At 27.8% G+C, this 17,528-nt stretch overlaps 1 protein-coding gene across 3 annotated transcripts in view; it reads right to left on the bottom strand.

Annotated features, from left to right (window-relative positions):
• Positions 1 to 273: 273 nt before the first annotated feature.
• The window catches only part of LOC143232361 (uncharacterized), a 37,396-nt gene continuing 20,141 nt past the window's right edge, over positions 274 to 17,528 (bottom strand). Inside the window, exons 5-7 of one of the 3 annotated variants that reach the window (XM_076467697.1) lie at positions 15,143 to 15,253; positions 8,224 to 9,241; positions 274 to 3,411 (exon numbers count right to left, since the gene is read on the bottom strand). In XM_076467697.1, coding sequence (XP_076323812.1) covers positions 8,225 to 9,241; positions 15,143 to 15,253 — 1,128 coding nt within the window. In that variant the 3' untranslated portion in view covers positions 274 to 3,411; position 8,224. Of the gene's footprint in view, positions 9,242 to 15,142; positions 15,254 to 17,528 lie in introns of all 3 variants that reach the window. The other 2 variants (XM_076467698.1, XM_076467696.1) reach the window with 2 other exon arrangements.

Here is a 17,528-nt window from a genome sequence, read left to right as displayed (position 1 = left end):
ACAAAAAACAGCAGCAGCTAATGAGTGTCTTACACAAGTTTGACAGTTTATGCAATATTAGAATAATACACCCTGCATTACGTTTAAAGTAAATTACTACTCTCTGTTGTTGTTTCCACATACAATGGCATGTGGTCTCAAGTAAAGCAGGTATAACGTGCACAGGGTGAATTCTGCATTTTCTAATAGAAAGAATATTTATCTGTGTATCTACGTTAACGTTGTTCAAATTCATTATGAGTACAAATACATTTTCAGTTCAACTGAGAGTTCGGATTGGTAAAGAAATTTATTTCAGTACGTACTGGTGATGAAGGTTTAACGTAATACATGAACGTTATTTAGTACAGACATACAACATAATATTACAACTTTTAATAACAAGAGTACAAAACTATACTGTAACAATTCAGAAATCTTAAACCTATGATGCTCAACTAATCCCCATGTTTTACAAACTACATCAGATTTTGTTTCACTAAACATATAAATCTCAGTGATATCATTTCAATAAAAGAAACTGCAAGTGCTTCTGTGTGCACATATTTTGGTTTCTTCGTGCTATATTAAATCTATACAAATGTGCTCAAATGCATTAAATTTTAAATGCATTTAGATGTACCCATATGTGAGAAAATGCCAAAAATTAAACTGGGATGACTTGTATGAATAGAACATAGCCTATTTAAAAACATCAAAATGTGAGATTGATACATAAAACATTAAAGACATAAAAGGGCTTTCATGAAAATGGTATTTCATACTAAGAGTGGATCTACTTCCCCTCTAATGTTTTAAACTAGTTTTCCAAACTATATTTCAATTTATATTTGAAAACTTCTATATTTTATATATAAACTTTGTTTAAAAAAAACTATTAGTAGTTTTTAAGACGGTGCAAAGGTGCTTAAGAATTTTGACAAAAATTAATTTACCATTTCTGTAATTGTAATTTTCTAATATAATTCAACATATTGGACAATTTACATATACTTTAGTTTAGAAAAATCACACAAAATAATTACACAGGCTCAATTTACAAGGAGAAAAAGTTCAATCACTCAGAGATCTAATAAAAGTACTAGTTTAAAACACAAAACCAACAACAACATTTGGGAAGATGTTTTCACTTGCAATGAAAAATATTAATGTGCAATAAAAATATTTTCATTTTAATATACAGGAAAAAATATTGGTAGAATGCTTTCTTTTATATTTTTACTAAATCTTTTATTAAAGTTTTCTTAAAACATTTGTTTCTAAGTACTAAAAAAAGACAAAAATAAGCAAAATTTATGTGAAACTGGATTATATTTCTTTTAGCAAATTTGTAAAGTGATTTTAAGATTATTAATGAACTAGTAACAGACAACAGAAATTTCACAAATACAAGGATATTACACTATTTTTTATTCTTCTGGGCCATATTTAGTTTGGCAATACTGTTATATGATAAAATGAATGTACATCTATTTTATAGAAGTTCTATTTCAACATGTACATCTAAGAAGAAAACTATATTACACTATAGTTACAAGTAGGTTGTTAACTGATAAGTTTTTTGAATTAAAAAAATCATTTCGTTATAATAAAACATTATCAATATACTAAAAAAGAAAAACTTTCATGATTCACATTTTAAGTTGTACACCAAACAGAAGAAAAACATGTTATAAATGAATAAATCATTATCTTTGAAGTTGCATTTTTCTTTCCATAGTGCAAAGCGAATGCTCCTCAACATTGTAAGAGGAGAGAATATACGAATATGTGTTACATCACACTGAAAAACATAAGAAATGCTTTAAAAAACACACACTTCATACACATATTACATGCAAAAACTTTCCTGTATATACTAGAGTACAATCAGTGCTTGAAAATTTCTGCTCCATTCCATTAGGAAAATATTTAATAAATCTGTTAAAACAGACTTGCCAAAAATCAAGGTAATGTTCTTGAACCCTCAGTCAATTAGTTTACTGTTCTAATATATTACAATAAAGCCAGATTATGCTGTTACATTTTGTTTTAGTTGTTCTAAAACATTTCAGAACAATCATTTTGTAAATATATTTTAATAAAACAGAAATGTGGTAACTGTTTCACTGTGTCTTTCTATAACCCACTACTCCATTACTGATTACAGAAAAACAAATATTAATACAACCATATACTTTAATAAAGCTCTTTAATAAACATAATAAAATCTAATGAAACAGTATGTTTCTTTAGTTTATACCTGAAATATGTAAATGACAAAACTATTGATTACTAATTAATATATAAGGTTAACAAGCATAAAATCTGTTAGCATGAAAAATGTTATTCAATATGGTACTTCCTATAAAGTGACTTGGTTAACATTCTTTTATGTGCATTGATCAGCTTTAAAATACATTATAAATTTGTATTCAAATGTTTTAAATCTTTAAACAGTCTGGAATATGATCAAGCCGTTAGATTGTTTAGACTACTTTATACAATAAAATAAAACTTATGACAAAATTCCAAGTTTGGTTGAAATTCAATACATATATATATATATATATATAGACAGAGGGAGAGATAGAGAAAAACAGTATGTTATGTATGCTTCATACAATAAAAATGAAAGATACCAGAAAACTAATTTTAAAAGAAGAATTCTAAATTAGTTTCATAATAAATTATTCAATTTTAAAATGAAATTAAGTAAGACATCAACAATTAAGTGTTAATCAGTCTTTCTGCCACTACTTCACATTTTCTTTAAAGCATTTGTAACCCATTAAGAATAGCACAGAACTATAATGCATGTTATTATAGATATACATATAAATGTACCATAAAATAACTTTTTTCATACTTCATATTTAATATAACCACTAATACTGGTTTTATGTTCTTGCTGCTCATACCACAAAGACTTGAACAGCTTTTATTAGATAAACTTTCAAACATACCTATGAAACAATAAGCATCTGTATTCTTGTGACAATATAAGAATATAAATATTATATAGTAAGGTATTTCCTTTCACATGTATTTAATATAAATGCATAATATAAAGCTCACCTTTCTACACTAGCACTGTGTTCAGTTAGAAAAGACTGTCAAACCTCTCAGTAAACACAATCATACAAACTGCACACAGACAGACAAAAAACAAAACAAAACAAAATCCCATGCATTCATTTACTGGATAATTAACAAGTTTGAAATTTAACAGCATGTGGCATTTTAGTACTTCTTTCCAGAAACATTTTCTATATCTAAATGTATAATTGTTTCTCTGTAAAAACAAAAAAAGGGAAATATATAACCAAAACCTCTTTTCTCTTAATTGTATGCTTTGACAACTTCCTTTCTTCATCATTTTTTCAAGATCTTCAATAACATCCTTTAATCAGCCCTAAATAGTTCTTTTGTCTGAATAATACAGAAATTTGGTAATATAGGAAGAAAAAATAAAGTATCATTGTCAAATTATTATATCAAAGAGTGTTTCTGTTGAATATTGTTTGTACTTGTAGTGAACTTCTTAACTGATACAATTTCAGAATGTTTTGACTGAATTACCCAGTAAAGATTAACTTGTAAAATACTAAAAAAGTACTCAAAATTCCACCTCTTTCTACTTACAAATGCACATTAACACTGTATAAAAAGCACCATAGGTAATAAGCTCTATTTAGGAAGAATGAAATAAATGCAGTAGTTTAAGAAAGCTCTCCACTTGATTCTCCAAAATCTACTACACTGTCATGATATATACTGTCACAACAAATCAATCAATTTGTACACAAACAGGCTTGTAGCTAGAAAGTAAATAAAGTTGCCTTTCCTTCTCACTGAAGCCCCTTAGGTAATTTTCATAAGCATTTAATACTCTTATCTGGAAGAAAGCCCTTTGCTAAGATATGGTTCCTATTGATTTGAAACTGTAATTAATAAAACTTGTACAATCTTGAATGAGTTTTACTTTTTTGATCTTAGATAAGTGAATTCCAAAAATACAAAAATATATAAATTGTGGATACTTTTCATGTTTATTTTTGAAAGATACCATATCTCTGAATGTGTGTCTATGAATATGATAGAAACCTTTAAAAATATTTTATTTTAAAATACCCAATAAATAATCCCATTGAATTTTCACCCATTTAAATTCTGTACAAATTTTCACAAAATGGCTGATGCAATTGAGTTATTTCATAAATAAGAAAAGCAATGGTTAAAATAACCTAATAATTATTTTCCACTAATAAACTTGTATTTACTATACAACATTAACATTTGAATAAAAAAAACTTATAGAAAACAAACATGTATATAATTTTGATGTTTGTATCCTTACAAAACATAACCAAAACCTACCATTATGATAACTGCAGACACTTATAAAATACTACACCAACAGTATCATCAAAATCTGCTAGCTGAAACTAAACTGAAAATTTATAGCACTCCAGTAATGTTTAGTATAGTTTCAGCAAGTGATAGAAATCTCACTTCATTCCAACCTTGGACCAGGGTAACATTAGACAGTTTTAAAGACATAAGCAAAATGTTTAGTAAATAACACCAATTTTGGCATTAATAACAAGTTAAATATCAAACACTGCACCAAATTACTTTACAACATCCATAATTTAAAACTAAAGTATGAAAAGTATTTATGTATGTTACTTTGATCTCATACCTATATTTAATAATGCCTTATTTTTGAGCATTACTACCAATCACAAAATATGCCTATTTTTATTTTCTGAACAGTTCTTTACAGTCAACATGTATGCCAAATAGAAAGTAATCAAAGGATTTGATTGTTTTAATAAAGCTATATTCTTAATAAAACAGACAACAAATTATATAATGTGAAATGAAAACAGATTTACTTTAATATACCAAGGAATATTTCAGATTAGTATGTATATAACTTACCTTTTGTACCCACACTGAACAGTACAATTTTAAAAGCTTATATCATTAGGATAGCTTTCTCAAAAAAAAACTTCAAACACAATTTCATGTTTTGTTTTCATCAACATTTACACTGTAAATTCCAATAATCAGTTTTAAGTACACATCTATTCATGTTTTTCTAAAAAAGCCTTGTACTAATACATTTTAACAGATCCTATAGTTTTATGAAGAAATTGTACTTGTCACAACATTAACTTGTGTTGAAGTGCTTTAAATATTATAATCATTGTTTCTGTGATACTGTACAAGTTAAGATATTCAGTGTTTAAATACTATCCATTATTTGTGAATAAGTTTAAAAAAACATGTTTAATATACAATTACTCTGAGGTTAACACAAAGTTGATGGTTTGAACAAAATAATCTATGTAAAAATAAATACATGAGAATGACTGTAACATTACCAGAATAATACATTCTTACTATGAGTACTTAAAGCCAGAAAACTCTAATGTTTACATAATCACAGCATTTTTGAATGTCAGTTGTTTTGTTTAAACTCACATTTGTTTTCTTACATAACCATCCAGATGATTGTACAACAATACTGTTCAACAAATATAAGATTTTTAAAATACAAGATGATTACCATGTTTAAGTGCTTTCTCCCTTCTATTCTATATCTACAACAGTGTTAGATTCTGTAAATTTAAGTTTATCATTGACAAGATTTATCACAAAAGAATTCTTGCAAGTTGGACAAATCTCCTGTACTCAACAAAGTATTAGTTTTAACATAGTTCTAACTATCCAAGGCACCAAAGCTTCTTATTAGATCAAAATTTGTAGATTATGGCAGATGTTTATAGATTAAAAAAAAAAAACATTCTAAAGTACACTGAGATCAAGAAATCTCAGTCTATCAATCATATAGCATAAGTTATAATATGAAAGTTTAAATAAATGAGAACACAATTGGTATATAATACCAAAAACAAATTTCAGCTACAATGAAGGAATTCTACTTTTAAAACATACGCATAAATCTTTCATCATTGCTATTGTGGATAAATTATCTGATGCAGTTACAGTTGAAAAATCATTAGAAGCAGAACATGCAATCTAATCTCATGAATTTAAAGTACTTAAAATGCATATCAAAATACAGTTAAACCTCTCACAACCAACTGGATTCTTAATAAATTTTATTTGGTAATAAACAGATTTTATTTATTTCACAAAAATCCTCAGCAAAGGAAGTTCAAGTAAACACTCATTAAAATCTAAATAAAGCTACCAAGAAGCTAAATAATACTGCTCACATTTCCACAAGTAGAATTGGCTTTTTTTTTTTTTGAATTGTACATTTCCTAAATGTGACTCAAAACATCTATTGTAACTTGGTAATGTACATCTTTATTATATATATTGTGATATATGTGTGTGTATATATATATGTAAACAAATATGATGAAATACCATGATACACCAAAACCAAGGTAAATACAATCTTCCCTAAAGACTGAAAAAACTAATTCTTTACTGCAAGTATCTTTGTAACTAGCAAACTTGCAACCACCAACTGTCTTATTTAAGTTAAAATAAACACCTTTAAACACTTGAAAGCAGCAAATTTAAAAAAAAAAAATATATTGTATGTATTTTGTAGACACAAATAAACTGAAGTTTCAAATAACATCTGTATGTGAGAAATCATTATCCAAGCAAAATGTTTAGAAAATGACAATCACATTTAGGACACACCAAAGCTAGTGCTGAAACTTAAAGATGACACACAAGAAGTCATACATTTCTTTTGTTTATATCAGTTTTTGAAGTAGAGATGGCACTAAAATAATTTAAAAAATAAACTAATTTTACTGGAAATGACTAAAGAAATGAAATTACAATATTAAATTACTCACAGCTGCAAACTTATGCCTTATTGATACTTGAAGTTGTAAAAAGTATACTTTGTAGTTGTGATAAAAATAATATGCATAAAAAATTGATAATTAATGTATCCCTCACATATTTCATTACACAATTTTTTTTATAATTGAAACTTAAGTGATATTCTACTAGTCAAATAAGTTTATAACAATGAAAGAACTTAAGAAATTATTATTAATTAGTTGTGTGCTTATAAATGTCAATTAGCTCAATAAGAACTTGCTGTTTTTTGATACTGATTCTCAACTTACATCCTTTGAACATCTTTCAAAGTGAAAATTATTTACTCTACATATACGTTATGCTTACTTTAATATACAACAGAGAAGTCTATGTTCATATATACAGATCTGAGAACAAAAACATTCCACCTGGTTAATCAGTTTCTAGCATCTTGATTACTAACAACACTATTTTTAGCAACACCTTGGATAAGAAGACAAATTATGCATTTGTAGCATCTTTTGTATTAACAAAATAAAGGGGCCTGTTTCTATAATTCTGATTAATAACAACTAAAGATTACCAGTTTTCTACATCCTGAATAATCATTCAGCACACTTGATCAGTTTTAAAGTTATCTGGAAAAACCAAGATGTATTTTTTGGATAAAAAATAAAACAATATGCACCCACAGCAATAACTCAACATCCTGAATACAGTAATAACTTTTGTTTCTGGTATCATACAGATAAGATTGCAGTAAAGGTTTATGTGCAAATTGTCACGTTTTCAGGAATCTTCTCATGCTGTCTGTGACGAAGTTAACAATAATCACCCTGTACATTGCAACTAACTTCTATTGTGTATTAATGAAAGCACAAGTTCATGGAAAACGATGCTGCTTTCACTTAGTACATGTCAGAAGATAGTTGATAAGAGAAAAAATTTATGTGAATATAACATGAAAATGACAGGGAAATGTGGGTTTCCTTATACTCACACATCACAACCTTTAGTTTACACTGTCAATTTTCATCTAATGAAATTAAAAACCAACATAGTAAAACAATTAACAAATTAGAATATCTTAGTTAGTACAAATAACCTACTATTTGTAATTTTAATTTGGATTTCCCTAAATTCTAAAATATTTTTAAAACATAATCTCTAACTATGCCTATATAAACAGTCTAAGAAGCAACAATGAAGTGTGTTAGAATACTTGGACGGGAAAAAAATTAGTTTGTAAGGTGAAAGTGTAACATGTGAAATATTTTTTTCATTCTATGGACAATACCAAAGCAATAATATCAAAAATACTCCATAGGAGTAGTTTCACATACCCAAATTTGGCAAGATTCAACTCCTCCTGCAAAATATGGCACATTAATCCTAATATAATAGAAAATACAAAATCACCTCACAAAGCTACAACATCTGCTAGCCCTCCTGAAATATCATTCAATATGTCTATGAGATGATCTTTTTCATGAATCTGGTGACAAATTACTCTAGGTTTGATGTCTTCTTTTTCAAAACATATGGTAAATCTAGACAGACCAGTGTTAGGACTAATTCGCATTGCTTGCTTCTTTCCCCCAGGAACAACACACCCAAGGTCCTCAACAAAATGACGAATAAGCTCTTTCAGCCAACCACCATGTGTCACAATTAACACATCAGCCATAAGAGGAAGTGCATCTTCCATGTCATCACTGGAACTACATCCAGAGTTCCTACGCTCCAGATAGGAAACTGTAAGATTGTTCTGTTCTTCTACTAAAGGAGATAAAGAGACATTAGGACAATTGCAGTTGTCACAGTTGCTGGTGCAAGGACTAAGGGTTGAACGTATTACACTGTCTTTAAATGTGAGTGAAGCTTGAGCACCCACAATGGCATTGGCTGGTGGTGGAAAGGTATGAGCACAGGAAACTATAGACAAATTCTTTGTACTCTTAGATGACTTCTCTTTTTGTGGAGAATTCCCATCATTGGCTTGACCAACAGGAAAATCAAAATGTCTCCCTTCTTTGCTGACAATAGGTGGGAATTGAAAATCTGCAAGTTTATTTCCATTCTCATGAACAATAGAAATTGGCAGATCAGTAGCTTGGTTAAGAGGGCAATTTGTTAAGCTTTCATTTCTCAGTTGATCACTGTTTGAAACATCCTCATTGTTTGTAGCAACACACCCAGTATCATGAAATCCACAATCACTGTGAGAATCTTCACGTTTTCTTTTACCTCCAGCTAGTCTCTCACCTACATTTTCTGTTCTGTTTGTACTTGCACTATGACTGGGCTGTTTGACCAGTCTTTCACTACTGTCTTCAAACACTACAGCAGAAGATGAAACATTCTGATAGTTGCTTTCTTCTTCATCCCTCATCTTCTGACAGAGATCTTTGAAGAATGCCATTACTCGTTGACGAAGCTACGTAACATTCAATAGAAAAATTATTTATTATAGAGAAAAATTGCATTAAGCATAGAGAGTTTCACTTTAATAACTTATTACTACAAGACATATATACAACCTATAAAAAAAAAATATTTTGCTCAATAAATATACTACATACACAATTGCAAGTCAAATTTTGCCAAGTAAGAAATTAACACACATTTTTTGCTACATTTCTCTTCAATTTGTGAAACATTTTCCTAAAAATAACAAGCAACTAAAACTATATATGTATTTGGACCATATTCCAAATGTATGATTATATATACAAACAAGATCACCTACCTTTATTATTCATGCCTTTGAAGATAATTATTACTTAAACTTTATAATAATAAGCAAGAAAAATATTGTACAAAAATAGAATTCCACTGAAATTTCACTTTCTATACATGATTACAAATAACAAAATTGATTTATGAACATTGTACTTCCTTATGATAGCATCATGTAACAAAATTTTTACTTTTTCTTGTTCCTTAGGCAGAAAGAATTATTTCCCAATTGCTTATGCCTAAAGTAAGCAGAAAAGACCTATTTTTCTCTTCAAACTTTGCTTTCGCGACCTGGGAGTGTATAACGAAAATATGATGGGAGACCATACTTGGGGGCTGATACGTGAAAGTGATTTACATTACAGTCGCAAATCTCGAAAAACTACTCACTTCTAAACATTTTTGTATAACTTTAGTATAAATACATGTAAATCTTGATTCATATGTGGTTTTATTCAGACCTTATGTAAATGAAAATGTGCAAATTTGCCCACTTTTACACAGAAAATAGATTAATTTCTAAATTTCATTAACCAGGTCACAAAAGCAAAGTTTGAAGGGAATAATGGCCATTTTCTGTACTTTTACAACATAAGCAATTGAGAAATAACACATACTATCAAGGAACAAAATTTGTTTGATGTGTAATTTACACCAAATTACTTTTAATAATGCTTCTTACTTACTAATATCTCTCCAAATTATATGCTGTATAGATGCTAATAACTATTTAATCCAAGAAGTCTCAAGTGGAATTAAGTCCCCATAAGAAAGTTTCAATGCTCACCATGACTGATTTTAACTGATAACAACAAGTATTTTACAAAACATTTAAAACCAACTTTAGTAAGCACTTCAAACATGAGACAAACAAATAATCAAGAACTGAAGAAAGTGCATCTCAAAATAGTTCATGAATTATTTTATCAATCCCATTAATCAAATTGAACACTTATACATACCAAACAAGATACATTTTCCTAATAGTTAACTATTTACTTTGATCTCTTGACCCCTTGAAAATCAAAACTTCAGTTTGAAAAACAAAATAAAAACTGTTGTTCTTCAGTGTGATTTATAATTTTACTTAACTCCTTAAAGGCCAATTCCAATTCAATTCTTTCATAATCAAGTTCTTTAATAACATAAAGAAAGCATCTGTAATCCAACCAGAGGTGTGATCAATCTCTTCAGTGTTTACAGTAATTAAATCTCATCATTTTACAAATTGTTTATACACAAATAAATAGTGCACACTTCCTAATGAGATAATGTTTTTGTTGTTTTATATATATAAAATATAGGCATTTTTTGGTTAGCTATACTAACCAGCTTAAGATCTGATTTGCTGAATAAATGATAAATTTCATGTTTACACAATAGACTACGATGGCAACAGTGGTGATCATTATTATAAAGACAAAAACATTAAACTGTGATCAATCAAATGATCAGACATCATTTAAGGTAAAATAACAAATATCTACACCATGATGGTGGGAATTTGCAACAGATTAATGACACATTTTCCAGAATGGATAATTTTACTGATCATAAGATCAACATTAATAACAATAAATAACATATTGCATTTGAAGTTTTTAGTTAAGTTTTTTTTTGGAAATTTTTATTTCATGAAAAATAACCACCATTTTTATCATAATTCTTTCAGAATAATTCCCAAAGTCATAAAATTGCAAATGCTGACAATGACAGCAAGGTAAGCACCAAATTGTCTATATCTGTACGATCAATTAAAACTGGTAAGCAGAGAACAGAGGAATCAGCCATGTAGTCTGACTAAATAAAATGCCTCAAGGAATTTATTCACATTTAATTACGTAAGCTGCAAATCACTTAGCAAATGTGTAGTTCATGTTACCCTACTGAATTATATAACGATCGGATACTCAAGACCACACCTCATAAATTCTTTATAATTATTGTTTTTCTCTATTTTACATACTCTACCTTATAAAGGCTCTAATTTTTATATTTTAGTTATTTTTTATAATAAGGAATACACATGAAAAATAAGAAATAAGGTACTTACCTGTTCGTTTGTTTTTTCCCTGCTGACTGTCTATGACGTTCAACCATACTTTTTTAATACTAATAGTACTATCGCACTAAATAATGATTTATTTAACTTATGCAACAAAAAACACAGAATAAGAACATTCAAAAATCAGACAATTTCCTATAATTTTCATAATTTTTCTAGCTTTCAAACAATGTAAAAAGAGCCATTAAAAATCTAGTTATGCTTGTTCATGTATTTTTCATGCAAAAAAAGTTTGAACTAGAAGTGAAACACACAAATCTCTGTACAAAAAATACATACACCATTTGATAGTTTGAAACCTTGTCTTTCTAGCTGTTATAATTCTGTGTACTTTAATACATTTTTAATACTGGAAATCTATTTAGTGCAATGCTACCATTAGAATAAAAAATAGGATTAAATGTCATTGACAGTCAATAGAAAAATAAAACAAAATAGAAGATCCAAGTACATATTCATTATTTTTTACATATATTCCTTATTTAGTATCATAACTAAAATGAAAAATTAGAAACATTTTATGCTAGTGAATCTAATAATGATGACCTGCTGCAAAGTTGTTGTTATATTTCCTTCCAGAAATAAAATAAGTGGATAAAATTGTTTAAAAACTGACAAGAATGTTGAGAAAAGTATGTAGTTTGAGTAAAATATTAATTTTTATTCAATATTTCTACTAAAAATAATTACACTGAATAACGAAGATTTTATTTGAAATAGTAACACAAAATAAAAATTAAATATTTTTCTGGAACAAAAAACTTTTAGAAGGGTTCCTGTCAAATTTTAAACAATTTTCAACTAATTTTATTTCTGGAATTATATATGAGAAAAGCAACATAACAACTGATAATATTAAAAGCTGATACTCAAAGTTCAGGCTTTTATGTTTTATTTTCCATTTTCTCTGCAACTAATGTATGATGCAACGAAATATTTAAAATCAAGAAATGGTAATATATATTTACCTTTTATCTCTTCATTGAATAATCTTAAAATTTCTTCTTTAGATCATGTGTTTAATTTCAAATAATTTTCTTTTCATAAGTGTTTTTACATTTTATTTTCCTTTAATATTTCTTATATTTTCCTACACAGATCTCCACAAGCAATCTAACATTATTATCTGCAGGCAGTCCACTTTAGCCAATGTTATAATGTTTGCTCTCACCTCTTTTTATAACAATGACTACCTAAGTGGTAAGTAGAAAAACTTGATCATTAAACTTTTCAAATATAAATTTTAAAACATAAATAATATATAATTGACTAAAATATAAAAATAAATTTGAAATACAATTTAACTGTATCAAACTAGTACATATAAGGTGGAGAAAACTACTCAAACACTATGGACCCTGTCCCAATAATGCATTAAGCTTTATTTTACCTCATATGTAACCACATATATTGACCTATGTTTATTTTTAATTTAGAAACATACCAATGGGAAATTTTCTCTTTCTACTGGTTATAAGCACACCATTCAACTTAAAACTGTTGCTTAGCAACAAAGCTTTGCATATGGGTATAGCTCACCTTGAATAAAAATAATCTTACAATCATTTCCTCTGAAGGTCAAAATCTTGGAATGTACTCAAGATACTGGTAAAGAACCTTTCAAACCATACTTTAAACATCTTGAAAGATTGTCTACAGTAAATACAATGTTCTTCTATATCAGTTCTTAAAAGCTGAGAATCATAATTATGAATGTGTAAGGAGATATCAAAACTCAAGTTTTAAATAATACTTTAGAGGTGTCTTACGAAGTAAAGGAATAAAACTTTGATTACAGTGAACTTGATACTTATAATTTCATTAAAATACATTGACAGTAAAGCAATTAAATTTTAAATGTAACACAGCACAGAAAGGGGTTTAAAAATAGCATCATGGTTATATGGTTATAGTTAGATTATTCAAAATAAGTAATAATACTAAATATATAACATGAAGAAATCCTTTATAGCTGTGGCACATGAAATTCTCCGAGGCAGAATTAGAATAAATTAATCTAAATACCTTTTTTTTTTCCTTTTTTTAGTTAGATTTTTGATGCACCAATACCAAGCCTGATTTCATTTTATGACTGATCAAAATCATTTTCAGCTTACCTCAAACTTAAATTATTTTATGAAAGATTAAATTAATTTGTGAGACACTGGGCATTGCCAAATACATAAGCTGAAAGGGTTTGACCTCCCAAATCCAAAACTGTGATTAGAATCTCAAATCAGCCAAGATATGAAAAAAGTATGACCTAAGATACCATAGTTGAAAAAAAACAACAACAAAATAACTAGTTGGGAACCACTCAGTAAGCCACTATGGTGTGGCTAATAAGTTTTTTTTTTTTTTTACATGAGGCATGCTCACTAGTAGTTGGTGTATAATGTAATTTGTAGTTCATGTGAGTTGCACATATGTCAACTTATTTACAATTTATAATGTGCAAATGGTAGTTAGGGTTCAAAGAACAATAAAATAATAAATTTTCAGTATAAACAGATGTACACTTTTATGAGTCAGTCAAACTGACTAACCTTGTAGAAAGTTGGGGTACAGAAAATAAGAGATAAAGTGTTTTGAAAAAAAAAAAAAACATTCAGAATTTATTTTGGAAGTTTTACAGATTATGCAATTAAAATTTAGTATTTCTGAGATGAAGAAAAGTATTTTTAACCTTTGATTGGAAATCACTTAACATTTAGACTGGTATATAGAAAATACTACAGGGTGTTTGGAAAGTCACTGTGCAGTTTTGTCTGTTAATAAATATACAAGTGCACAGTGATTTTCCAAACACCCTGTATATATGTTCACAGAGAAACCTTTAGGAAAAAAATACTTCATAAATAATCTGATTTTTTGCATGCAAAAACTTGTAATTTTTAATAAAAGCCTGTCATATTTTGTCACAATTCTCATACTAGAAACAACTGGGGACTTATGTTGCCTTAGAAAGTTAAAAACTTCAAATTTGCATTATTATTTAAGTTTTCATGTCAAATTTTTTAATTACCATAGAAAGGAGTTCAATTAAATAGCTTATTAATTAAATCAACTCAAACAACAAAGAAATGTTAAAAAATAACTATAATTTCACTGAAATTATTAAAAAACAAGAAATCTTACTGACTATACAAAATCCTGTGGATGCATGAAAGTTTTAAAAAGTAAGTTTTTCTAATGGACTAGCAGCTGTGGTAGTGCAAAAAGAAAAAAAAAGCTTGTTAAATTTAATTTTTACTTGAATATATTTAATTACAATGGAGTAAGACATTTATATTACAAAAACTTCAGGAACTTTTACTTATGTATATTTTTATAAACTTGCATTATCAAAATCAATCTTTCTACTAACCACACAATGATATAAACAAATCATAAACAATTTGTTTGATATACTTATGGACAAGTAAATTATACATCTACACTTCTACCCTTTTCAGAGACTTATTAATGATTAAATAAATACTTGACAGAAATAAGAATATTTCTCACATGTTTTATCAAATTATCAACACTAACCTGATGTACACTCTCTCCACCTAAAGGAGTAAATGATCCTGGCGAGTCATTGATCTCCTTTGCTGCTTGCTTTAGATATTTGAAGCTTTTTCCTTCTACACTTCCAAATTTCTGAAATAAAAGAAATTTTGATGAAATTATACAAATCTGGAAACAGTGCAAAATAATTTCGCTTTCTTTAAATGGTAAGAGAAATTTTTTCATAATAAACTTTAAATTTCTATATTATTAATTTCAGAATGCAACTGCTAAATAATCAGAAATGGTGTATTCCTTTCTTAACTGTATATGCAGAGATACAGTATGAATTTCTCTAAAGCAAAAGCTACCTTGTTCATAAATTTATAAAAAGATCAAAACTTGTGCACATTTGATTTTTTTTCTTTTCTTCAAGCAGTAGAGGGTGATAATTAGTGATTGCAATGTAATGCATAGGTAAAGTATGTTGAGGTCAAATAATCAACCATTCCAATGAGGTTGACCTTGGAAACTAGCCAATCATAACTACAGACATTTGTGTCTAGTTCAGAGCCTGTACAAAAGCATGTAAATCACATGAAAAACATTAGAAAGGAATTAAGGAAAATAATAATAACACAAAGCAATATATAAAAAAAAAATAATCCTTTTTTTAATTTTTGGTGATAAGAACTGACTGGTGGAAAATAGAGATAATTTGTTTTAGCCAGTTGTTTCAAGGCAGACTTTCATGGAATAGTGTTTGTCAACTTGCTGAATCACAGTGTTCTGTTTGTAACCTCTTTCTATTATAGTTTGTTTCAAATAATCAATGTGACAGTAATATTTCTTACTCTTGGAGCAGGTTTTTCTCTAATCAAGGTGCATAATTAAATGTTATATTGTATTTGCTGTGTGAAAAATTATAGCTTTTATAATAATAAATAAAGAATACACATGAAAACAAGAAATAAAGTACTCACCAGGACTTTTTCATTGTTGAAAACACTTAACCCAACTTATTTCTACAGTAATTGTTATAGTGCACTAAATTTCTATTTAATTATATAAATGTAATATAAATATAAAAATATAGAATACTAACATGCAAAAAGCAGAAAATACCCTATAATAATCACAATTTTTACAGTTTTCTAACCATGTAACAAGTTCATCCAAGCTAGTTCGTGTGAATGTTGTTTTGAAACAAACATTTTCTGTACAGAAAACAACATATAAAATTACTTCATCTAATAGATGTCCCCTATGTGGTTCTCTGAGCCTTTCCAAATTATTTAAATGCTCACTTGTTATTTTCATGGCAGATTTCAAATAGTAAATATAAATATTTAGTGATCTCAAAATGTCATTTTTTTAAAACCCAATTACAGCTTACTTACTAAGCATGATAAATTACAGTGGAATTCTCTACTATTTACAGTAATTTATGATTTTTGGTTAATTTAAAATGTATATATGAAAGTTTAGAAAAAGTATTTCACCTCACATCCCACATTTGCAAAATTTCACAAGGCTTAGCAGCATACAGCAAGTAGCAAATAAGTACAAATGTTATCATACTAGAATATATAATTGTTTACTATATTTATCTATTTACTGTTCTATGATTTAGGTAAAAAAAGAAGTTTAAGAACTTATTTGTAAATAGCAATAATCTATATATGTACAAAATATGTAATAACTGAAATGTGACTATTACAGCAAATACTAGTCTACTAAAGCAAAGCCAAAACAAGTCATTTTGTAATGACTAAATGTCAATTTTATATTCTCAGATACAGTAATGTGAGTCCACATGTACCATGTCCTTGTAATTTCTATAATGTAAGACAGGTCTGCTGAAAAATCAATATAATAAAGATAATATATAAACATATAAGTTTAAGTTATTTAAGCAAAATATTTCTATTTTTTGTGTTATAATTTGTAGTTACTCTAGAACCAAAATAAAAATTTATTTATATATTTCCTTAATTTTATTATGGTGGTTACAAATTTGGTCAAACTGAAGTATACAGTATAGAGTTAGGGTACAGAAAATAACACAAAATATAAAGTTTGACTAGAAACAAACACTTGAAAGGTATTCAGGAGGTATTATATATTACACAAATGATATTTGAGATTTTGGGGATGGCAAATAATATTTTAAATCATAATATGAAAAGCACACTTGGACTTAATATATTTACAAACAAATCTTTAGTAAAGATACTTCATTAAAAAAATCCAATTTCATGTAAAAAAAAAGACAATGTTCACTAAATTTGTGAAACTGTATACATAATGCTTTAAAAGTTGTGTGCATATGAACTCATGTTTTATACTGAGTCCCTTGCAAAAGGACAAATAATGATAATATCATTATCATGTTTCAGTGAAATTAGAGCACAATGTTCATTCTAGG

Source organism: Tachypleus tridentatus, chromosome 11 (genome assembly GCF_004210375.1).
Source record: "Tachypleus tridentatus isolate NWPU-2018 chromosome 11, ASM421037v1, whole genome shotgun sequence".
NCBI lineage: Eukaryota > Metazoa > Arthropoda > Merostomata > Xiphosura > Limulidae > Tachypleus > Tachypleus tridentatus.
Note: the sequence above shows the minus strand (reverse complement) of the source record. Positions and strands in the feature narration are given on the sequence as shown.